At 41.6% G+C, this 24,132-nt stretch overlaps 1 protein-coding gene across 11 annotated transcripts in view; it reads left to right on the forward strand.

The window, feature by feature from the left end:
• Positions 1–24,132, forward strand: part of MCF2L (MCF.2 cell line derived transforming sequence like) — a 202,446-nt gene that overhangs the window by 106,408 nt on the left and 71,906 nt on the right. For all 11 annotated transcript variants that reach the window (XR_010987205.1, XM_068136898.1, XM_068136928.1 and 8 more), the window contains 2 exons: positions 9,056–9,139; positions 21,275–21,389. Coding sequence is in view for 10 of the 11 variants with exons in the window: in XM_068136898.1 (XP_067992999.1) it covers positions 9,056–9,139; positions 21,275–21,389 (199 nt within the window). In the remaining variant the exon portion in view is untranslated. The remainder of the gene's footprint in view (positions 1–9,055; positions 9,140–21,274; positions 21,390–24,132) is intronic.

Genomic DNA, 24,132 nt, shown 5'->3' on the forward strand with positions numbered 1-24,132 from the left:
GCCCTAACCCTTGACATGTAGAAAAAGATTTCAAAATAGAGAAGATTTTGAAAGAAACAAAATCTTGTTTGGCTGCCAAAGTATGCTTTTGAGCAACTATTTCATGATTTGAATCAAAAACATGGGGACTGTTACACATCTTATTATCTTGTGCCAGCCTAGGCGGCCAGGAGGGCCAATGGCATCCTGGCCTGCATCAAGAACAGTGTGGGCAGCAGGAGCAGGGAGGTCATTCTGCCCCTGTACACTGCACTGGTTAGGCCACACCTGGAGTACTGTGTCCAGTTCTGGGCCCCTCAGTTTAGGAAGGAGGTTGACTTGCTGGAACGAGTCCAGAGAAGGGCAACAAAGTTGGTGAGGGGTTTGGACACAAGCCTTATGAGGTGGCTGAGGGAGCTGGGGTTGCTTAGCCTGGAGAAGAGGAGACTCAGGGGTGACCTTATTGCTGTCTACAACTACCTGAAGGGGGGTTGTAGACAGGCAGATATTGGTCTCTTCTCCCAGGCAGCCAGCACCAGAACAAGAGGACACAGTCTCAGGCTGCGCCAGGGGAGGTTCAGGCTGGAGGTCAGGAGGAAGTTCTATACAGAGAGAGTGATTGCCTATTGGAATGGGCTGCCCAGGGAGGTGGTGGAGTCACCATTGCTGGAGGTGTTCAGGAGGAGACTTGACAGGGTGCTTGGTTGCATGGTTTAGTTGATTAGGTGGTGTTGGATGATAGGTTGGATGCAATGATCTTGAAGGTCTCTTCCAACCTGGTCTATTCTATTCTGTTCTACATTTGCTGTACGCCTTTTAAAAGAAGGATCAGTGATTAATCTCCCTACATGGAACCAAACCATCATCCTTGTAGTTTCGTAGATAGGCCTGGGCCAAATTTCCAAGCCTGTGATCTTGGAAGAAAGATCAGATGAACTTTTTTTGGTTTTTTCCCCTTTCTTTAATTGTTTTTACAGGAAGCAGGAGTTACTTGGGTAAAGCAGGTGGTTCAGGAGCCACCTGTGCACTACAAAGTTATTTTGTTGTATTTCACACAAGACAAGTTTCCATGCTCTTTATTTAAATACTGGAGTCGCCGCATTTCCAGATTAAGTTATGGCTCTTCTAAGTAGTCAAGTTCTTTAGTTATGATTAAATGAGCAGAGTTATGAAGTTTCATTTAAAGGGAATCATTTAAATGTTACTAAAACTTATGGATTTTTTTAAAATGTTGCAGAAATGTAATGGACTCTGTGAAAGATCTGAATGATCAGGCTTCTGATGCACGATTCATTAAAAACAATACTCGATAAGTGCCCCTGTCCACTGCACATGGGGCTGTAATAGAGGGAACATCGCTACTAAGGTTTCAGATTTTCTTTGAAAGTGCCACTTTCAAGTCTTGTCTCAGCTAGATCTCTATTTAACAGTGAAAACATATGTGGCAGTAGTGGGCTACAGAATCATGCAATAGTGTGTCTGCACGTATTGTGCAGTCCTAATGATGAGCTGATGTTAATGCTGGTGGAGGTGATTGGGAACAGTCAGCAGGGCTTTGCCAAGGGCAAATCCTGCCTGACCAACCTGGTTGCCTTCTATGAGCAGGTGATAAAATTAATAGATGAGGGGCGAGCAACTGATGTCGTTTACCTGGACCTGAGCAAAGCCTTCGACACTGTCCCGCACCACATCCTGGTCTCCAAACTGGTGACACATGGGTTTGATGGGTGGACCACTAGATGGATAAGGAACTGGCTTGATGGCCGCACCCAAAGAGTGGCTGTCAATGGCTCCATGTCCCAGTGGAGGCCAGTGACAAGCGGAGTCCCTCAGGGATCAGTCCTGGGACCTGTCTTGTTCAACATCTTTGTCAGTGACATGGACAAGTGGCATTGAGTGCACCCTCAGCAAGTTTGCTGATGACACCAAGCTGTGTGGTGCAGCAGACACGCTGGAGGGAAGGGAGGCCATCCAGAGGGACCTTGACAGGCTGGAGAGGTGGGCACAAGCCAACCTCATGAGGTTCAACAAGAGCAAGTGTAGGGTCCTGCATCTGGGTCGAGGCAATCCCAGGCACAAATCCAGGCTGGGCAGTGACTGGCTGGAAAGCAGCCCTGAGGAGAGAGACTTGGGGGTGCTGATGGACAAAAAAGCTCAACATGAGCTCTCAGTGTGCACTTGCAGCCCGCAAAGCCAATCAGATCCTGGGCTGCATCAGGAGAAGTGTGGCTAGCAGGTCGAGGGAGGTGATCCTCCCCTTCTACTCAGCCCTGGTGAGACCCCACCTGGAGTACTGTGTCTAGTTCTGGAGCCCCTATTACAAGAGGGATGTGGAGGTGCTGGAAGGTGTCCAGAGAAGGGCCACAAGGATGATCAGAGGGCTGGAGCACCTCTCCTATGAGGACAGACTGAAGGAGTTGGGGCTGTTCAGTCTGGAGAAGAGAAGGCTCCGAGGTGACCTAATTGTGGCCTTCCAGTATCTGAAGGGGGCCTACAGGAAGGCAGGGGAAGGACTTCTCAAGATCTCAGGTAGTGATAGGACTAGGGGGAATGGAATGAAGCTGGAGGTGGGGAGATTCAGGCTGGATGTGAGGAGGAGGTTCTTCACCATGAGAGTGGTGAAACCCAGGAATGGGTTGTCCAGGGGGGTGGTCGAGGCCCCGTCCCTGGGGGTGTTTAAGAGCAGGCTGGATGAGGCTCTGTCCAGCCTGATCTAGTGTGGGGTGTCCCTGCCCATGGCAGGGGGGTTGGAACTAGATGATCCTTGTGGTCCCTTCCAGCCCTGAATGATACTATGATACTATGCTGCAGAAAAGGAACTTGCATAAAGCTTGACTCACTACAAGGAAAGAGCATCTCAACTGGACCATCTCTTTATGCATCATGGCTTTTGAGAGGAGACTTTCTTTTCATGACTAGGAGATGAAATGGGAGATGTAGATTTACTGTAGGCTGTTAAGCTTTTGCAAGTAATTCTTATGTACGTGTATAATTTTAAAGGTTCTTTGAACACCCAGTGTCATACAAAGCTGTTCAGAGTGCCAGGTTGCTTATTTCTATTTATGCTAGGAACTGGTATGGTGGTGGCAGTGAAGAACTATTATTTCCTGCTTGGTTGGGACGTTTCAGCTTGCCAGAAATAGAAAGGTTGTGAGATCAGTGTTTTACATGAGGGGGATTATTTCCATCCTAACTAACACTTTACTGGAGAGCTGCCTTTTGTGTGAAAACTGCAGAAGTTTATTCATTCACTTTTTCTAGTCCCATGTTTTGTTTGCAGTATCGTAGAATGTTAGAAGCTGGAACGGACTTCAAAAGATAATCTAGTCAGATCCCCCTGACAGGGTAGGATCAGCTATACCATATCACACAGGAACACATCCAGGCAGGTTTTGAATATCTCCAGAGAAGGAGACTCCTCAGTCCCGCTGGGCAGCCTGTTCCAGTGTTCCATCACACTCACAGTAAAAAAATGTTTCCTCCTGTTCCCATGGAATTTCCTATGCCTTAACTTCCACCCATTGCCCCTCGTTCTGTCATTTGGCATCACTGAGAAGAGCCTGGCTCCATCCTCTTGGCACTTATCCTCTACATATTTATTAACATTAATGAGGTCATCCCTAAGTCTCCTCTTCTCCAAGCTAAAGAGACCCAGCTCACTCGGTCTCTCCTTGTAATCATTTTCGTGGCTCTGTGCTGGAATCTTAAGCAGTTCCCTGTCCTTCTTGAACTGAGGACCCCAGAGCTGGGCACAATATTCCAAAAGCAGCCTCACCAGGGCAGAGTAGATGGGGAGGAGAACCTCTCTCAACCTGCTAATCACACCACTTCTAGTACACCCCAGAATGGCATTGGCCTTCTTGGCCACAAGGACCTGTTGCTGGCCAGTATAGTCACATAATGTATAAATTAACCCACACATAATATCTTTCAGTCTGGTGAGGTTTCAGTACTCAGTTTACAAGCACTTGTACGAACTCTACCTCATGCAGCCACAAATAGCACATGGACTGAAGGAGCTTGGTCTGAGTGGTTGTGCCTGAGCACACCTAGCACAGAGCTTGCAGGCTTCTTTGCTCTTTAGTGGAATTTTTTTAAATTCAGATTTAAAGCTGGAAAGCTCTCTTGGCATTTTGACTAGCTCATTAGTTTCATGCAGCTTAGTGCAGAAGAGGGCTTATCTTCACCAGCTCTATTGCTGTGGCCCTTCCTCCCTTGGGGGGTACACAAAGGAACTAACTGTTAATGATGGTGGTCGGGGGGTGAAGATGAAGAAGGAAGAATGAGGAAATAAAAGGTTTGCCTTGGGGCTGAGAGAGATGAAGGGACTGTTCTGAAAGTCATTATCTTGCATTTATAATTACCAGATGGGAGGGTGCTTCAGTGAAGAGATTTTTCAAATGAAGACCCCTTTCATAAAAGGCATGCAGCAAATGGAGTGGCCAGGCTGTTGCAGATGAGAAGCAAAACAAAACTGGTTGAGAAAAAGACATTGCTACTTCAATTTAAGGCATGAATTTCATAGAGAAGCTGTAGAAACACTTAAAGGAAAATCTTGCTGACTCAGCAAGAAAGAAGAGGAGGGAAAGTTATTTGTAGTTTGCTTTATGGTGTACTAATAGAGTCAGTGCTGAAAGGTATAATCGTGTCCATGTGTACAAGCAGGTTGGCTTCCAAGATGGTATAAAGCAATGGCCATAGAATTCCATGTAGAACTACTCAAAGGGTGGTGTAATTCCAGCTGGCTCAGTGATAATTGGGTTGAGAATAACATGAGAGTCTCAGGAGTCATGTCCAGAGACTTCCTTCCAGCTAATGTGTGTATGGTATGTTCAGACTCCTCTCCAGTATTGTCTACTGTGAAAACAGTGTTGTATCAGCATATGAGGCAGACTCTGAAAGATGATGAGTTTTGGTTTGATTGGAAAAGAACGAGGAGCCTTTTTACGATAAATAATGGACCTTAAGTGACATGGATTGTCTTCCCAGATCCAAGCTTCCTCAGGGCTTGCTGGCACCAGGAGATTCAAGCACAAGTTATCTTGGTGCCCTCATGCTTACATCTGTTCATCCTGCTTCATTTGAAATGCAGTCAGGTGCCTTTGATGGGATCGGGTCAGGCCCCTCTAAGCCATCCTCCTGCATTATAAAGACAGGACTCTCATAGCAAGATTAAAAATTGAATTAAAAAAATCTCTCTGTAAGAGTGTGGCTGGCATTTTTAGAGAGAAAGGTTTTCCTTTTAATAGGAACCACATATTTAACGTATTCCTTTGTTTGTAATATGATGCTCCTGTCCTCTTTTATGCTCAAATTAAATGTTAACATGGGCTTTTTTAAAGGAAACTCTAGCTGTTGGCTTAGAGACAGACCTTTTGCATTCCTAGCTATGAGATGTGTTCAGGGTTTGGTGTTGGATTATTTTTTTTAATAATAAAAAGGCATTAATAAATTTTCAGAACCCTATTTTGCTGTTAATTAGTACCTGCAATATGAGCTGTGTTATAAATCTCAGAGGCTTTCTTTTAAGCAAGCTACTCCAACAAACTCTGTTAATGAGTTCTTCAAGAAAGACTGGATATTCTAGCATGGTTTGATGGCTTTATATGTGCACCTTTTTTCAACTAGGGTCTCTGTTTTGAAAATGCTATAGAAAGCAGTCCAAGTACAACAGGGAAAATCATGGGCTGTGGAAATCTTAATGCATGTAAGTGGAATGTAGAGCTTGAGCCTATAAGAATTACTTAAAAAGCAGTTGAACAGATTTTCAGTAATTCTGTATTTTAATGTGCTCTTCATTAGCTTTACTAAAATGGTAATTGTCCCTGAAGACCATAGCAGGTGGCAGGTTCTCTCTTTAAAGAATATTTCCAAGAAATTATTTTCCCCAAAGTCCCTGAGTGTAAGGAGCCATTAGCCCTTGAAGTCTATTTGGTGTGTGTGGCTTTTGTTACCTTATCCTGTGAAGGAAACAGCATGTTCAAGGAATGAAGGACAAACTTAAAGTGAAATCAGATTAAAAGTCAAACAAACTGTGATGAACTCTCTTTTTTAAACAGATACTAAATATGAAGGAAATGGTGTAGAACAGTGAATTGTTACAACTGCATCTTTTCTGAAAGGAGACAGGGTATTGGAAGTTTTCTGTCTACATCTGTGAGCACTGATACTGGGTTAAAGCATATTCAGTTAAGGTGCTGGATGTGAACTGCTCAGCGGTTCAAAGAGTTGCAAGTTCTTGCTTTGTTTGGTGCTGGTATTTGCTGAGTTGTTTCAAATTATTGAGAATTAGTTGTGATTTTAATGCACATTCTGCTTCCAGAAGTGTGCTGTGAAACCAGATCACCAAGAGTAAGGTGAGATGTGCCCTAGTGCAGGAGAGAGCAGCAGCAAGAGCTTCTGGAGGTTTTCTGCCTGTAAACAGACATGATGCGCTGCTCCTCCAGACTGGTTTTAAAATTTGAGTTAAAACTGGCTTTAAAACCTGGGAGTGGATAATAGTGTGTTTTCAGTGGAACGGCGTTTGATCACAAGGTAGGGGGGCTGTCCTTTGCTGCTTTCAAAAGCTGTTGCTCTTCTTCCTATGCGTCTTCATACGACCAAAGTCAGGACCACAATGGGATTGATCATACGGATATATGAGGAAGTGGTGATCATTATGTATCTGGGAAATGTAAAGCATTTCTCTGCTTTATGAATGTCTTGCTTGCTTGAACTTACACATCTTTACTTATGTTTGCAGAACACACCTATTTTATTACATTCTTATGCTGCAATAATGGGAATTATTTCTATTTCTGACTATAGGCAGGATGGCTTATTACAAAGTGATTACATTCTCTTCCCTTTTCCCAAGTCCCACCAAAAAATTAGGCATTGATCCTGTAATAAGTTCTTTTAAGACAGAGGTGTCCACCTGTAGGCACAGGTTTTCAGATTCAGGGGTGTTAGTTTCATAAACACTGATGTAGAAGGACTCCTTATATTAAAAAGCACTGACAGCAGAAATAAAATCTAAAATCCTTTTTTCCCTTGGGGAGTGTCCCCTATTCTGGAAATGTCTTGGCAATCCAAGACCGGGCTTATGAAAGATCTGTGTTCAGTTTTGTCTTAAGAACACTAAGATGATGACATAATTGAAAGTCTGAGAGAAATATGACTTAACAGTTAAACGAATCCACTCATGGACTTGACATTATGGTATGCAGAGGTCTTATGATCAAGTAGCAGTTCACCGGATGCAGAAAAATAGCTGATCAGTGTGTGACCTTGAAAGTGGTCATGGGTCTTCGTCTGCCTGTCTGGCCAAAGGAGAACAGAGAAGTTCTGTTTCCCAGTATAAGTTGTTGCCTATCTGGAAGGAGTAACTGAAAGTGGAGCTTTTTTGGGGCTGTTCTCAAATAACTGCAGTCCTCAGAATTTTACATGAGAATCGCTTTATAAAAGTAAGTGACTCCACTTTCAAGATCTAGCATTTGAAATATTTCAGTAATTGCAAGTCCCTTCCCTGAAAGCCAGAGCTTTACTTCTATTTGATCAGACTGTGCTTCAGGGCAGATGACATCCCTGCATCACTTTTAGGTTTTAACTTACTTTACCTGTGTATATCCACAGTGCTGTCTCTCAGCTTTGAGGCAACCTTAATGGCAGTTTAACATACATTAAAAAACAAAGCTGCTTTATACAATGTGCCAGATGAAAGGTTTATAACCAAATAATGAAAATGCTAGGTTATCCCTTCATTGCTCATCAATGAGGGTAAAATTGCAGAATAATTATTTTCTAGAAATTTATTTCCTTGTAAAAAAAAAAATCACTTAAAATCAGATTTGTAGAATAATTTGGGTTGGAATGAGCCTTGGAGATCATCTAGTTCCAACCTCCCTGCCATGGGCAGGGGCACTTTCCACTAGACCAGGTTGCTCATAAGCCTCATACAACCTGGCCTTGAACACCTCCAGGGAAGGGTCATCCTTGACCTCCCTGGGCTCAAGCAACCTGTTTCAGTGCCACACCATGCTTGTTGTAAAGAATTTATTTCTAATATCCAGTCCAAATTTGCCCTCTTCAAGTTTCAATCCATTCTCTCTCCTCCAATCACAATAAGCCCTTATAAAAATCCCCTTCCTAGCTTTCTTGTAGGCCCCTTCAGGTACTGAAAGGCTGCCATATGCTTTCTCCAGAGCCTTCTCTTCTCCAGGTTGAATAGCCCCAACTCTTACAGCCTGTTACCATGGAGGGGTGTGGGGGGTGTGGGCTTCAGCCTTCTGATCATCTTGTGGCCTTCTCTGGACCCGCTCCAGCAATTCTGTGTCCGTCTTATGCTGGGGGCACCAGAACTGGATGCAGTATTGCCGGTGGGGTCTCACGAAAGTAGAGGGCGAGAATCACTTCTCTAGTCCTGTGGGGTAGGACTGTCATGCAACTCTGTCATGAGGTCTTTGTCGTGCTCATTGAAAGAGATTTCTGCATGAGCTCCAGCAATATGCTGTGGAAAACACTATTGCTCACATACTGTGGCAGAAAACTGTCTTAGGAAAGCAGTATGTTTGTCATTGAGCTGAACTTGAAGGGCTGAGATAAAAGATCAAGCAATGCTTTTCACAGTTGAGTGTGTGTGTGTGCATATGTTCAGCATGAAGGTGTACATTCAAGCCTATTCTGCCTACCTCAATGAATGCTGTTGCCTGGGATATTTGAACACTAGGCATCAGGCTAGTATGAACTGAGAAAATTTTAATAAACTAAATCTGATATATAAAAGCCTCACTGTTTAATATCATTCCTCAGGAATAGTAGCTCTACAGTGTTTGGTTCAGTGATCTGCTGTACTGCTTCTGAGTGTCAGCAAATCCATGTTATTTACTCTCCTATCAATATCTTGTTCAAAGAGAAGTTTGCTCTTGGCAGACACTTGAAAAGACTCCACACATTTTCAGGTATTTTTCAAAAGTTGGATGGTTTTCTGAGTGTTTGTGTTCTAGGGATGGTTGTTTTGTTTTTTTCCAGTGTCTGCTGTGAAATTTTGCATAAAATAACTTTGAAATGCAAATTATTCTTTTTTTTTCCTCAACAGATGAAATCATGCATCAAGATATCATTCCCCTCTATGCTGCAGATATTCAGGACCAGCTAAAGAAGCAATTTGCTTATCTGTCAGGTAAAGCTGTGTGGTGGTCTTGCCTATATTCATTGCTTCTATGTGTGTTTCAGCCTGTTCTGCCTTTACAGTTTCTGAGGTTTCATATATGAGAAACTCATTTGTATGAGCAGCTCCAAATAGAGACTGTCAAGACTTGTTATTTAAGGATGTATAAACCCAAGATTTATTTTTATTTAAAGTATATAAATTGCAGATAATTTTCCAGTATTCAGGTTAATGGAATGGAACTGAGGGTAAGATAAGAGAATTAATGGGTCAAAATAAATATGGAAGTGCTGATAAGTCTGGTAGGGGAACATGCAATCTCCTGTTTTCAGAGCTAAGGGAGCTGTGGGTACTTAGCCTGTGCTTCCTAGAGCTCAGACAAGGCTCAAACCTGGGAGCTATCTAGAGCTCTCTGAGTTAACTCAGCCTTAACTGAGAATTGGAGAGTCCAGCATGGATGTGCTAGTGGTTGCTGTAGTTTTGCAGTCCTGGGTCCATAGCCTTAGCTGCCACTGGTTCTGCTGTCAGGTTTGATGCTGAAGCTCCAGCTGACACCTTGGTGTTGACCTGAGTGGTGAAGCAGGCACCACAGCACATTCCCCTTGCAGCCTCAGTGCTGGTATCAGGCATCATGTGTAACACTGAGTTCTGGACAGGGTTTTTGGCTTGGTATCACTGCTTGTCTTCTGCAAAGGACTCTACTTTTAAGTGTGAAACTACTCTCTAAACACAGCTTAGCCATATTCACACAGTAGAGTGTCATTGCCCCAGCATAACCTGCATCAGGTGGATGATGGAGACCTGTATTTGTGCATGCAAGTGTTGGTTGCCAAGCTTGGTCCATCAGAATGCTGGGACCATGGCTGGTTGATAATGAGTAAAGGGAGATAATGCCTTTGGTCACTGATCAGGCTGTGTGGCAAGTGTCTTACAAGATTCTGAGTTTGTTTTCCTGGCTGCACAGCTCTTGCAGGTGTGCAGCAGCAAACTTGCTGGAATTACTGCCGTGCCCTCCCTCCAATACATAGAGAGGGAGAGCATCAGTGGCTTTGCAGAGCTGCCCTGCTTCCTTTGGCATAAGGGAGATTTACTTCTCTGGGATGAAATGGGGTTTGATGACTGTTCCCTCTTCCTTCAAATCCCTCACCCCATCAGAGCGAGAGACTCTGGGGAATGAAACAATGTACCATTTTGCTTGGCAAGAGCTCAATGAATCTTATTGTACTCATAACTGATCATTAATTATGATTTATTTCTGCCACAAAAGCTACACTAAGTGTGGGTCTGCAGTAATGACTGTTTTTTGTAAGGGTGATGGTAACACTTGGAAAAAAGATTATTTTGTTTATGAATCTGGCTGTTCATGCTCCATTTGAGAGGATGGTATTTAAGCTAAAACTCTTTTCTGGCAGTTTATTTTTTTGACTGTCCAAGCTCCTCCTTTTTTAATCCAGGGGCAGAAAATGGCTCATAGTAGTGTTATGAAAGAGTCAACCTATCAAGGAAGTAGGGTTTACATTTTGCTGCTCTGAAATGAAGGGGAAAACTGGTGACTATGGCAGATTAAATAAAATCTAGTTGAGTGCAAGTGGAGATTATTTGTGCCTTTAAGACTGTTGAACTCACACAGCCACAAGCATCTTCAGCACTCATTACATCCACAGTGCAGTGGAGCTTAGTAAACACAGTCATTCCTAATTCTATTTTCTTTTATTTATTCATCCTCATCTCTATTAGAAGTCTGGCTGATTTGCCTGAAATAGTAGGACAGCTGCATTACCCTGGACAGTGACTATATTCTTTATTGTATTATTTATTTTTTTTTTAATTCTTGGGCAGTTTGACTGTTAAGTATTTTCATTTCACTTTGGACTTCAGTTCTTCTACCACAATATTCTACTGCAGGACACTGACAGTTAATTTTCTGTGCTGTACCAAAAAAGCAGCATTATGGGTTCTGTGGATGAAGGAAGAGCGCTAGTATTTTGATACTCAATTTATGTACAATATGTTTGTTCTTGCAGTTGTAGTTACAAGTGGCTTTGCTGTAATGCCACTCCAGGCATTCAGAGTGTGTGCAAAGGGGAGGTTTTGCTTATTACTAAGTTGCCTTGGAAATAGAACTTGGGACGTGGCATAAAGCTTATTAAAATTAAAGTCCATAGATTCCAAGTACTTCTGGTAGGTGGCATCTTTGCAGATACGGTGAATTGTATCTCATGCCTTAGATGCATTTCTGTCTTTATTTCTAGACCTTTTAGCAGCAGTGCAGCAGATACTTGAGAATCACTTTTAGTTTCTGTAATAGGATATATCTAGGTCTCATGGGATGCTTGCTTTGAATAGTGAATTAAACCTAATCTGCTTCTGTGGTGAAAGGCTCTAGCTCTTCCCAAGCTACTTTCTGTATTTTTGTGTAAATCAGGGCCACTTCTTTCTTCCGGTCTCTTTCCCTCTGCAGGTGCACAGTAATCTGTGTTCCTCATGCTGCTAGATTATAATGGAAATGCTATGGGGACATCCAAATTAAAGTTGAAGTGAAACAAAATAACACAAAAGCATTAATGCTGCCATTTGTCAGTAAATATGGCAAAGTGTGATGAGATTAAGGTGCTTGCTACCGCTACAGATGCTGAAGGCTCTAGTTTTTGCTCAGTAGTCAGTATGCAGTCATCTGTTCATCTTAAACCTAATGAAGGGGCAAGCTTTGGATGGGGTTTTTAATCAGTCATTCACATGACAAGTTTATAAACCCTGAAGTTAATATTTTATCTTAGGCTTACTTTTTTCCTTGGAGTTTTTAATTTCTGTGGAACAAAGCCCCTATCTTTGTGAGACTCGTGCTCTTTTTTTGTGGTTGCTAGGCTGCATTCTACGTCTTCTCTATATGGTTCACTTTCACCTATCTTACTTTTTTTCTTCCTTCAGTGAGTATTTGTGCAACCACTTTTTCTTCTGCATTGCAGAGGGTTTTATGCCCCTTTCCAACCCTCCTTTTTTTTTTTTTTTTTTTCATTCTCACAAAGGACATTAAAAGGTCTGCTTAAAAGTTTCTGGAAAATATATACCTTACAGTCTTTCATTTACATTTTATGGTTTGGGTGTTTTTTCTTGGTTGGTTGGGTGGGTTTTGTTTTTTCCTAAGTATTTTCTTTTCTCTTTTCCTTTATGGGAAAGTTTGTGTGTGACTTTCATACCCACGTTTGCATCTATCTGCCATTGCTATATGCAGATGTGTTAAGATAAATGCAGATGAAGAAGAGCAGACAGACAGGTGTGTATGTTTATATACATCTTAACTTGTATAAGCTATGTGATGTGCAAATAGGGCTCTTGGCCACCATAAGTACTGAACCAATTATTTCAGCTTACTGGCATTTGAATGCCTCTTTATACATTGAATTTGAAACCAAGTATTTCCATTAAAGGAAATACAAGTTCCTGGTGCTTACGTTTTTGCCTATCAATTCATCATTCTTTCCTGTAGTTGGAAAAATTAGCATTGGTACTAGCCTTCAAAATGTTTATGTCTCTGGACCTTTAAATTATCATTCTAAATAATAACCTCCTTCTCTCTCTCTATTTGTTTGGCTGTGCTCTTGCTGCTCTGTGGAAATGTCCTGAAAAAACCTCACTGGTTAAACTGTTCCCTTTGAAGTATCCACGGGTGCTGAGTCTGTTTGTAAAATTACATTTAAGAACTTCTGAGTGCATCCTGTACCACATGCATTGCATCAGTTGAGTAAAAATATCAACTTGATTTTTGTTTCTGATATAGCATGGTCAATGTCTATGTTGTGTATTGACAGTGGAAGGATTACTTAGTAGTTTCTGTCCCACACAGGTGTAAACTTTAACTGCTGTTTTATATTCACTGTGCTAAGTCCGTAGAGATTTTATATTTATTACTGTATCACCAAGGTTGGAAGAGACCTCAAAGATCATCAAGTCCAACCTGTCACCACAGACCTCATGGCTAGACCATGGCACCAAGTGCCACGTCCAATCCCCTCTTGAACACCTCCAGGGACGGTGACTCCACCACCTCCCTGGGCAGCACAGTCCAATGGCTAACAACTCTCTGAAGAACTTTCTCCTCACCTCAAGACTAAACTTCCTCTGGTGCATCTTGAGACTGTGTCCTCTTGTTCTGGTGCTGGTTGCTAGAGAGAAGAGACCAACCCCTTCCTGGCTACAACCACCCTTCAGGTAGTTGTAGAGGGCAATGAGGTCCCCCCTGAGCCTCCTCTTCTCCAGGCTAAACAATCCCAGCTCCCTCAGCCTCTCCTCATAGGGCTTGTGTTCAAGGCCTCTCACCAGCCTTGTTGTCCTTCTCTGGACACGTTCAGGTGTCTCAATGTCCTTGTTAAATTGAGGGGCCCAGAACTGGACACAGTACTTAAGGTGTGGCCTAACCAAAGCAGAGTACAGGGGCACAATGACTTCCCTGCTGCTGCTGGCCACACCATTCTTGATACAAGCCAGGATGCCACTGGCCTTCCTGGCCACCTGGGCACACTGCTGGCTCATGTTTAGCTGGCTGTACCCCCAGGTCCCTTTTTAAAACAAACAAAAAAACCAACAGTAGTAAAGAAAAAGAGACAGGAAATAAATGAACCCTTGGCCAAAAGATCTCCAGTTCAAATACATTCAGGCACAAGTTTAGGTATTGCAGTCTGATTTCTAAGCCTGTATGGTTGCCAATCATCAACCTTGGAAAAATGCAGCTTGTGAAGTCATAGTATCATAGAATTGTTAGGGTTGGAAGGGGCCTCAAGGATCGTCTAATTCCAACCCCTGCCTCCTTGGGCAGGGACTCCTCACGCTACATCAGGTTGCTCAGTGCTGCATCCAGCCTGGCCTTAAAAACCTCCAGGGATGAGGCTTCTACCCTCTCCCTGGGCAAACTGTTCCAGTGTATCACCACCTTCATGGTGAAGAACTTCTTCCTAACATCCAAGCTGAATCTACCCATTTATATTTTTTTTCCATTCCCCCTAGTGCTGTCATTATCTGATACCCTAAAAAGTCCTTCACCAGCTTTCTTGTAGGCCCCCTTAAGATACTGGAAGGCCACAATTAGGTCTCCTCAGAGCCTTCTCTTCTCCAGACTGAGTAGCCCCAACTCTCTGTCTGTTCTCATAGGAGAGGTGCTCCAGCCCTGTCATCTTCCTTGTGGTTCTTCTCTGGACACGTTCCAGCAAATCCAGATCCTTCCTGTAATAAGGGCTCCAGAACTGGAGCAGTACTCCAGGTGGGGTTTCATTAGAGTGTAGTGGAGGGGGAGGATCACCTCCCTTGACCTGCTGGCTATGCTTCTCTTGATGCAGCACAGGATGTGATTGGATTTCTGGGCTTCAAGTGCACACTGGTGGCTCATGCTGAGCTTCTCATCCACCAGTTACACAAGTAAAACTCATCTCTTGTTTCAAGGAAAGAATATTGGAATAAATTCCTCTTGTTTCTGTTATTTCTTTGCAAATGATACGCAATGAAACTTTTACCCACTATCTCACTGAGGTCCATAATCCAGTTAAGTATAAACAAATAGAGAGGAAAATATCTTCATCAGAAATATACAGACATAACAGTACCATACAACACCTGTTATGAACCACCACAGCAGCAAAGTCAGATCTGTAGTGAGCCTTTCCTTCATTCATATGAGGACCTCACTTTTGACATGACTGGAAACAAGATTACTTTTACTTAAGGTGGGTCTTTTGAACTAAAGTTGTAGATCCAAGCCATTTAACTTGAATCTGGTGTGTGCATATTGATCAGCATAAAGATCATACAATCTGAATACAATTTCATTTGCATTATAGATTCAGTATTGTCTAATTATAGCCAACTGCCTTTCTTCATTTTGTGGAGCTGGGCAGAGTGCTTTTGAGAATATCTTCTCTTAAGCAAACAGGAGTAGAATCATTAAGGAAACACTATAAAATAATCTCCTGCTTTTCTTTCCTGCAAGTCTGAACATTTTTTTGCTTCTCCCGAAATTTTCCTGGCCGTACCAAATGAAACCTTATCCTGTCTTTCACAGCATTGTGGGGAGTTACCCTTTTCTCTGTGCATGTGTGCACCCTCCTGTGTGTGTGTTTTAGCAGCTGTACAATTTTTCTCTGTCAATGCAGTTTTAAATTGAAAGGAATAGTAATGATTTCTCATTTGAGATTGTTTTTTAGATACCCAGTCACTAATATGCCTCCTGGTTAGAATTTGTGTAAAAGTGTTGCATTTCTCTATCACCCTACCTGCTTAATAAAAAACAACCAATCAAACAAAAAGATATTGCAACTGTAGTAGGAAAAGTTAACTATAGCAGAATATAAAGGACAATTGCTAAATTGCCTAGACCTAAAGTAAACTTTACCAGTCCCATCTCACAGTAGCACAGCTAGTTTTCCAAGGATCATTTTTCCATTTCTTTCATATATGAGATCACAATGCTCTGCATCTCCATAATTTTAATGGTTGCTGGTATTGTTTGAGTAATTGTATATAAAAGTTAGGAACACAAATTACTATCTCCTAAGCACAGTCAAGTCATTTTGCTACCTAACCTCTGGAGCTAATGTAGTTCAACATGGATTTTTAATTGCATGTTTTTCCAAAACACAGGGCTATCACTGCTGTAAATACTGGCCTTAGACAGAGGTGCATGTTATATTTAGAAGAGCTCCACCCAATTGGAATATCTTGGTAGAATTGTACAAGTTTATCCACTGAAATTTTTCCATTTTAGGGAGAAAATATTAGAATATGTTGCCAAAGTCAGTTATAAATGAGTTAATACAAAAGTTTTCCTTTAATAAAAGCTGATGGAAGTAGGGTGGCAGCAAGTCTCCTTAATTGTAAGTGGTGTTGCCTTTTTTTCCTTTCTCTCTCTCTCTCTTTTTTTTTTTTTTCCTTTTAATTTTTAAATTGATGACATCCTTCAGTGCTTTTCTACAGAGTTTCTGGTTTTGGACTGAAAAGTAATAATCTTCTCCTTGGGAGAATGTTCCTTACAGCTGCATGTTATGAGACAAGTTTTAAGTAATTCTTGGGAATTATTTTAGGTAAAGTGTGTGGACTGATTACACTCACTTAAGGACAGATGCATTCTGTTCTGCCCTTTGCAATAAACAAAAACTAAACCTGGCACTCAAGGGATGTTTGTTTAATATTTCAAAAAGAAATAACACAACGTTTTTCAACATTTTCATAGAATCACAGAATCACAAAATGGTTTGGGTTGGAAAGAACCCATAAAGATCATCTAGTCCAACTCCTCTGCTATGGGTAAGGACATCTTTCACTAGATCAGGTTGCTCAAAGCTCTGAATGCTCTCAAAACAATACTTGGTTATCTTAGGAACACAAAATTATATGGTTTAGTATCTATGGTGCAAAATCAGGGAGGGCCAACAAGGTTGATATCGTGTTAGTCTGTTATAAACCACCCAATCAGAACAGAGGCAGGTGAAACATGCTATAAACAGCTGAACTAAGTCTTGTCTTTTTTCTTGTGGGGGATTTCAATTTCTCCAATGTCTGCTGGAAGTGCAACACAGCAGGGAGGGAAGAGTCCTGGAGGTTCCTTGAGTGTTGTGAAGATAACTTCCTTATGCAGCTGGCAAGTGAACCTACCAGGGAAGTTGCCCTGCTGGACCTGCTCTTTGTGAACAGAAAAGGACTGGTGGGTGACGTGACAGCTGGAAACCATCTAGGGCGCAGTGATCATGAAATGACTGAACTCTCTACTCTTAGAGAAGGAGGAGAAGCAGTGTAACTGTCACCTTGGACTTGACAAAGTCCTTTGGGAGGCAGTCCTGAAGGGCAAAAGAGTCTAGGAAGGTTGGACACTCTTCAAGAGGGAAGTCTTAAAGGTGCAGGAGCAGGCCCTTCCTGTATGCTGTAAGATGAGCTGGCAGCAAAGAAAACTGGTGTGGCTGAAAATAGAGCTTTATTTGCAACTCATTGGTAAAAAAGGAGAGTTTATGGCCTTTGGAAGAAGGGGCAGGCCACTCATGATGACTACAAAGATATTACAAGATGTTAGAATATTAGAAAGTCCAAAGCCCAACTATAAATTAATCTGGTTTCTGCTGTAAAAGACAAGAAGTCTTTCTATAAATGCATTAGCAACAAAGGAGGGCCGGGGAGAGCCTCCATCCTCTATTAGATGAATGACAAAACATGATGACAACGGATGAAGAAAAGACAGAGGTACTTAATACCTTCTTTGCCTCAGTCTTTAGTAACAGGGACAGTTTTGCTGCAGGAATCCAGCCCTCTGAGCTAGAAAACAGTGACCAGGAGCAAAATGATCTCTCCGCAATCCAGGAAGAGGTGGTCAACAACCTGCTGCACCACAAACATATACACAAGTCTGTGGGGCCAGACAGAATCCATCAAAGAGTTCTGAGAGCTGCGAAGGTACTCACCAAACCACTTTGCATCATTTTTCAGCAGTTGTGGCTGATTGGGAAGTCAGCCATCTACAACAAGGGCCCTGGGAAACTTACAGGCCTGTCATTTCAGCTTTTGTGGCAGGGAAACGGATGGAGCAGATCATCTTGGGTACCACTACATGCAAGACAACCAGATGGTCAGGCCTAGTCAGCAAGGATTTATGAAACTGCTTGATTGTCCTGATCTGCTTCTACAACATGGCCACTCAGTTAGTGGATGAGGGAAAGGTTGCTTGTCTGGCCTATAGTAAAGCCTTTTATCCTGTCTCCCATGGCATTCTCCTGGAGAAACTGGCTGTGCATGGCTTGGATGGGTGGACACTTTGCTGGGTAAAAAACTAGCTAGCTGGCTGGGCCCAAAGAGTGGTAGTGATTGGACTTAAATCCATTTGGCAGCCTGTCACAAGTGGTGTTTCCCATGGCTCAGTATTTGGGCCAGTCTGTTTAATATCTTTATCAATGATCTGGACAAGGGAATTGAGTGCACCCTCAGTCAGTTTACAGATGATGCTAAGTTGGGAGGGAGTGTTGATCTGCTTGAGGGTAGGGAGACTCTCCAGAGGGATCTAGACAGACTAGGTTAATGGGCTAAGACCATGTATGAATTTCAATAAGCCAAATACTGGTTTCTGCACTTGAGCCACAACAATCTCTGACAGTGCTACACTTGGTGCAGAGTGTCTGGAAAGCTGCACAGCAGAGAAGGACCCATGGGTGTTGAATGATAGCTAGCTGAATGTGAGCTAGCACTGTGCCCAGGTGGCCAAGAAGGCCAACAGCATCCTGGCCTGTATCAGGAATAGTGTGGCCAGCAGGAGCAGGGACATGACTGTGCTCTTCAGCACTGGTGAGGCCACACCTTGAGTTCTGTGTTCAGTTTTGAGCCACTCATTACAAGAAGGACATTGAGATTCTAGAGTCTTTCCAGAAAATGGCAACAAAACTGGTGAAGGGCCTAAAGCACTTCTTTTGAGGAGCACCTGAGGGAACTGGTATTGTTTAGCCTAGAGAAAAGGAGGGTTAAGGGAGACTTATCACTCTCTACAACTACCTGAAAGAAGGTTGTAGAGAGGTTAAGATCAGTGTGTTTGAGTAACACTACCTTATTTTTTTTTATGGTGATTAAAATTCCAGTTTCTTGTTCTAAAAATTTCTCTGTACAAATTGACTTATTTTCCTGAACTCACAGCACTCACAGAGCTCCTCTAAGTTTTATTGTCCTTTTTTTTTAATTGGGTGTATATAATTCTGAGATGCTAGAATATTATTTATGTGAATTGGTTTTAATAAGATGCTTTAAAGTTTTGCCTTAAACCTGTGTTTCAAGGATGAGAGGAGTAAAATTGTTCATTTTGTCACTCAAATGCTTTCCATTTCACTAAAAAACAACAACAAAATGCAACCTAGCTTCCTAAACTTTCTCTTTAATCTCCTCCTCTTAAATTCTGTGGCTTGACTTACTTCTGGGGGAAAAGAAATAGCATTTTGTTACAGCTAATTTAGGAATAAACTGTGCAATGCTGCTTTTTGCAGAGATGAAGCAAGAAAATAAAGGAAATGAACCCTAATGCAGCAAGGAATTATTTCTTTATGACATAAGTGACACTCTAAAGAGTGAACCCACTTACTGTTTTTATTGTTATTTAGTGCAAACAGAATTTATATGTAGAATTTTTACTCTGATGCATTTCCCATGGCCTTTTTGTAGCTAACTGTGGCACTGACTTCTAAGTATTAACTGCTTTGCTACAGTGACCTGTCTTCCATTGATGGCTGCATCACTAAAATTACAGTGTAGAAAGTGACTTCTGTAGGTCAGTGATGTTAAAACTGAAGTTTTGTAAAATTTACTGTGTACAGTGCTTCAGGTCACTCTGCCCTAAACTCTTTTCAGCAGTAAGGTCCTGATAAGGAAAAGCAGTTGAACAACAGCGTTTGAAGATATATGTGTGCTTAAGTGTCCCAGCAGGAAAATACTGGAGAAAAAGACAATCAGTGAACAAGGATCTTCTAACAGCATGTAGTCATGCTGACAGGGTCATCTCCACCCAAGATAACCACAGATGACTCTACTAGAAACTGAAAATTAATAGGCAGTGTCAAGGTAGGATGGCTCTGTTTGCCCTTGACAATCACTGGTGATCTGGGAACTTCCTGAAGGTCTGGGGTTTTGTTTTAAGGATGTGTCCTGCAAGCCTGTTGTTGTTCTTTTGTTTCATGTGCCCTATTTATAGAAATTAAATATAACAAAGCAAGTAACCAATGGGAATACAGCAAATCATGTATAATTTTATCTAAAAATAGATACTCTAGAGAGAGCAGGACACCTCAGGAGCAGCAGAAATTATCATTACCATGCTTGAAAAATGTTTTTAACAAGATGACAATGCTTTGGTCCTGAGAGCCTAGATAGGGCAGGAAATAATAGAATCAAAATTGGTGTTCTTGTATTTGTGCATATTTATATGGCTAAAAATAACTCCCTTGACTTAACATTGATGCATTTGGATGTGTCATAAAGGTTATCTTTGCAAACTTGTGATATTTGCATTGTAGTTGCATTTTTTGCTATTTAAATGCATGTAAAGTGTGGTATTTTCTGATGTAGTTTGATTTTAAGAGCTGCACAATTGTAGCACCATATTGCCTGTAAGCTGGTAGATTAAAGTCAGATTCACCACCAATTAACATAAGGATTTTATCTGAGGTTTTCTAATTACATGTGGCTTTGGAGGGAAATGGTGGGGTTTTTTTTCATCAAATGCATCTGACCTCAAATATTTATCTTTTTTCTTTTGGTAAGGTTGCATGCAAAAGCACATGGGAGTGGGTAATAGTACACTGTAATTTTCAGAAATCACTGTTGTTCTCATGATCAGTTTACAACTGATTTCTGCACAGTGTCATCTTTCAGGGCTAGAAAAAATGAATTTTCAGCAATATATCCCTTCCCACCCTCTAGATGTTAATTTAATGGAGTTTCTGGGGCTCAACAAATCCTGTCTGTATGAAAAATTTACTTTAAGATATGAAATACTAACATTGCCTTAAAAAAAAATTTTGCTTGTAAAAATGTGTGTGAAGTGCATTGTAAAGCATTCTCATTTGTGAATTCTATGCAGTGTGTAGGTTTGAGTCTCTGTTACCTTGTGTAGCCAGTATGAGAGGTTGAACAAAAAATTTAATTTGAAATACCTTACCCCATTTTTTTAAGTCTTCTGTCTCTTCTTTTAGACCATCCTGGAAGCAGAGTAGCCAGCTCAGAAGAGGCAGGGTGGGGGGGTGTTGCATGAATGAGTTCAAATTGGGGAGAAATTGAGTTCAGTTCAAGATGGGGATCTGCCTACTTAATTCTATATTGGCTTCCCCCCCACAATTAGTTCATTTCTTTCTCCAGGTTTATGTTTACATATAGCTGAAATTATCAAAAGATGCACTGCCACCTGGTGTTAAAACTGTTGATATGAGCAAGAGCATTCATACAGAAAAAATATAATGTGTTGTAATAAGTTCCTTCCTATAAAACTTCCTAAGCTCTGATGAAGAAACTAAACCATTCATAATAAGTGGTGTCCACATCAAAGAACCCTGCACCAAAGAAACACAGTTGTTTCATTAGCAGGAAATTACAGGCTAGTTAAAGAGGCTTGCCTATAAACAGGCCTGCTCTTTGTTTCTCTTGTAGGTGGAAGAGGGGGAGATGGATGCCCTGTTATCACTTTTCCAGACTATCCAGCTTTCAGTGAGATCCCTGAGAAGGAGTTCCAGAATGTCCTGACCTACTTGACAAGCATCCCAAGGTGAGCACCCTTTCATCTGTCAAGGAGTTTTTTCCAAAGCCAGTCATTTCTGTGATGGTGTAAAGGTCAGCCTTGGTATTTAATTAAAGGTCAGTAAGTGTTGATTAGTGGCAGCTACCTAACATAGTTGTTAGATTAATTATACAGTGCTATTTGTATTTCACTAGAAAATTACTTTCTGGTATGTATGGATGCCGATTCTGTGATGGACACTGTCCTCTTATTTCTTACTTTTGCTGTATCTAAAAGTCCATTGTTCTGTGTTTTAACTGAAAACCTGTATAATTTTGTCAGAGCATGCTGATTTCTGGGTGCTGCTCAAAATATTACTCAGCATGAGAGAATACTCCATAGTCACATACAGAGGCTTGTCCTAACCACTTGTGCTGTTTCCCTGGCTCAGATGAATGTCTTTGCATCACTTCCAAAACTTTGAGGCTTCTAAGCTCTCACAGTAGTGTTATCAATGGGCTGCTCAATAGAAAAATGTGATGTTGTTGAAGATCTGTTAGGAAATTAAGTAGTGGGGTTCAAGATCCTGATGGAGATAGGTGGAGGCAAGTAGCAAAATATAGAAACTAGATTTCAAGAGACTTTGGACTTATTCAGGGAACTGGTAGGTAGGATTCAATGGAAAGCAACTCTGAAGAGTAAGTCTTCTGAGGAAGACTGCCAAGTTTTTAAGGATGGCATCCTCCAAGCACAAGAATGGTATGTCCTGGAAAATGAACAGACATCACAGGAGTCTGACCTGGCTGAATGGGGAACTTGTGAATGCTCTGCAATACAAAGAGAGCATACAGGAGTTGAAAGCAGACATAGTCTACAAAGGAGGAATATAGAAATGTTACCCAAACAGATAGGGGGTGGTTTCAGGAAAGTCAAAGCACACCTGGAGCTGTGAAACCTGAAATGAGGGACATCAAGGACCACACAAAAACCTCACCTTCTCTTCCTTTAACAGTACAGGAATAAACTGATGATGGGCACGTGATGAATGGATTGGGTAGGTTAGTAGCAGCCACCGTAGATGATGCTGAGACACTTGAAGTTTTTGCTTCAGTCTTCTCTAACAGTGTCTCTCAGGCTTATGTGTTTAGAATGAGGGTTCAAGGAGAATACATGATGGTCTGATTAAAGGTCTCTTAAGAAATGTAGACCCAAATCTAGTCTTTTAGATAAGATGAGCTACATGGAGTGTAATAAGTAGGCTGTCCAGTGTCATAGTAAGGCTGCTTCCTATCATCTTTGAAACATTTTTTTTGAGATCAGAGGTGGACCATGCTGACTGGAGAAACATAAGCATTGCATTCATGTTCTGAAAGGGCAAGAATAATGCCCAGAACATTACAGGCTGGTTAACATTGCTTTGTCCTATGACAAAATTATGGAGCGAGTCTTCTTAAAACTTACTTTTGGGCACAAGAAAAACTATGATAGGAAGTAACCAGAATGAATTAAATAACAGTAATTGTGTTTGACCAGCCTATTTCTGGGATCAAATTACTGGATACATGAATGAGGGGAAGTTGTGTATGCCATTTACTACACCTTAAGACTTTCAACAGTCTCCCCCAGCACCCTTGTGTCCACTTTTGAGTTGTTATTTTTGGGTGAGTGAGAAACTTGCTTAGATTATCCAGCTCAAAGACAGTTAATGGCTCATGTTTTACATATAAACAAAGGTAGAGCATGTATATCCATGATGCCTGACATCCTTGCAGGAATATGGAGGAGGAGGTGGGGTGCACCCTCATCAAGATTGTGGATGAGAAACTGGTGAACCAGTCAGTACACTTGAGGGAAGGACTGCCACTCAGAGGAACCTAGACAGACAGGAGGTGTAGGCTGACAGGAACCTGATGAAATTCAGCAATGACAAATGCTAAATCTTGCAGTTGAGATGGACTAACCACATGCAGAAGTGCAGGCTGGGGACTAATTGCCTGTGAGGCTGGATGTCAGCACACGTGCCCTTATAAACAACTTATTGACCATGTATGCTTAAAAGAGGGGCAGTGTTGTGATTTTCCATGAATTGGGATATTTCTAGTTTTGTTAAAGGTGTCATAAAGTAGGAGTTTTGCTGTTATCTTAGTTTTTAGGGGCTAAAATTTCAAATACTGTTTTGGATGCTGTTATCATCGTATGGAAGTTATTAATATTCAGCAGATGGAGCAATTAATACACATATCAATAACTTTATTAATGAAAGAAATTATGTGGAAAATATTAATAAAACCTATTTACTGATTTGAAATATTCAGTTGTGGGACAGATACCTCACCAGCAGGAACATGTAACAACTTAAACAATATGAGCAAAAATCCAGAAACAACAAACAGCAATTTAAACTGTAAAGAAAAAAAGAGAAGAACATCCGCAACACTCCAGAGATTACCCACAAGGGGAGGGGGGTGGGGGGGAGGGAAACTCTAGAATTCTCCAGGACAACAGACCTTTAACAGATGCTTGTAAAAATCAGATTTTGTAATTACTCACTGATCGTGGTACCATGTGGCACACGTGGGGATTTAAACAAAACCAATATGGCATCAACCATGTGAAAACTGCAGGAACACAGTTTCACTGAAAAGGCTGAGGTACTTAATAACTTCTTTACCTCAGTCTTCACTGCAAGGGCCTCTAGCCACACTCCTGATGTTATGGAAGTCAAAGCCAGGGACGGGGAGGAAGAACTGCCCATTGTAAGTGCAGATCAGGTTCGTGATCATCTGAAGAA

Source organism: Melanerpes formicivorus, unplaced genomic scaffold, assembly GCF_026170545.1.
Source record: "Melanerpes formicivorus ecotype bairdi unplaced genomic scaffold, bMelFor1.0.p_v2 SCAF_1, whole genome shotgun sequence".
In the NCBI taxonomy this organism is placed as follows: Eukaryota; Metazoa; Chordata; class Aves; order Piciformes; family Picidae; genus Melanerpes; species Melanerpes formicivorus.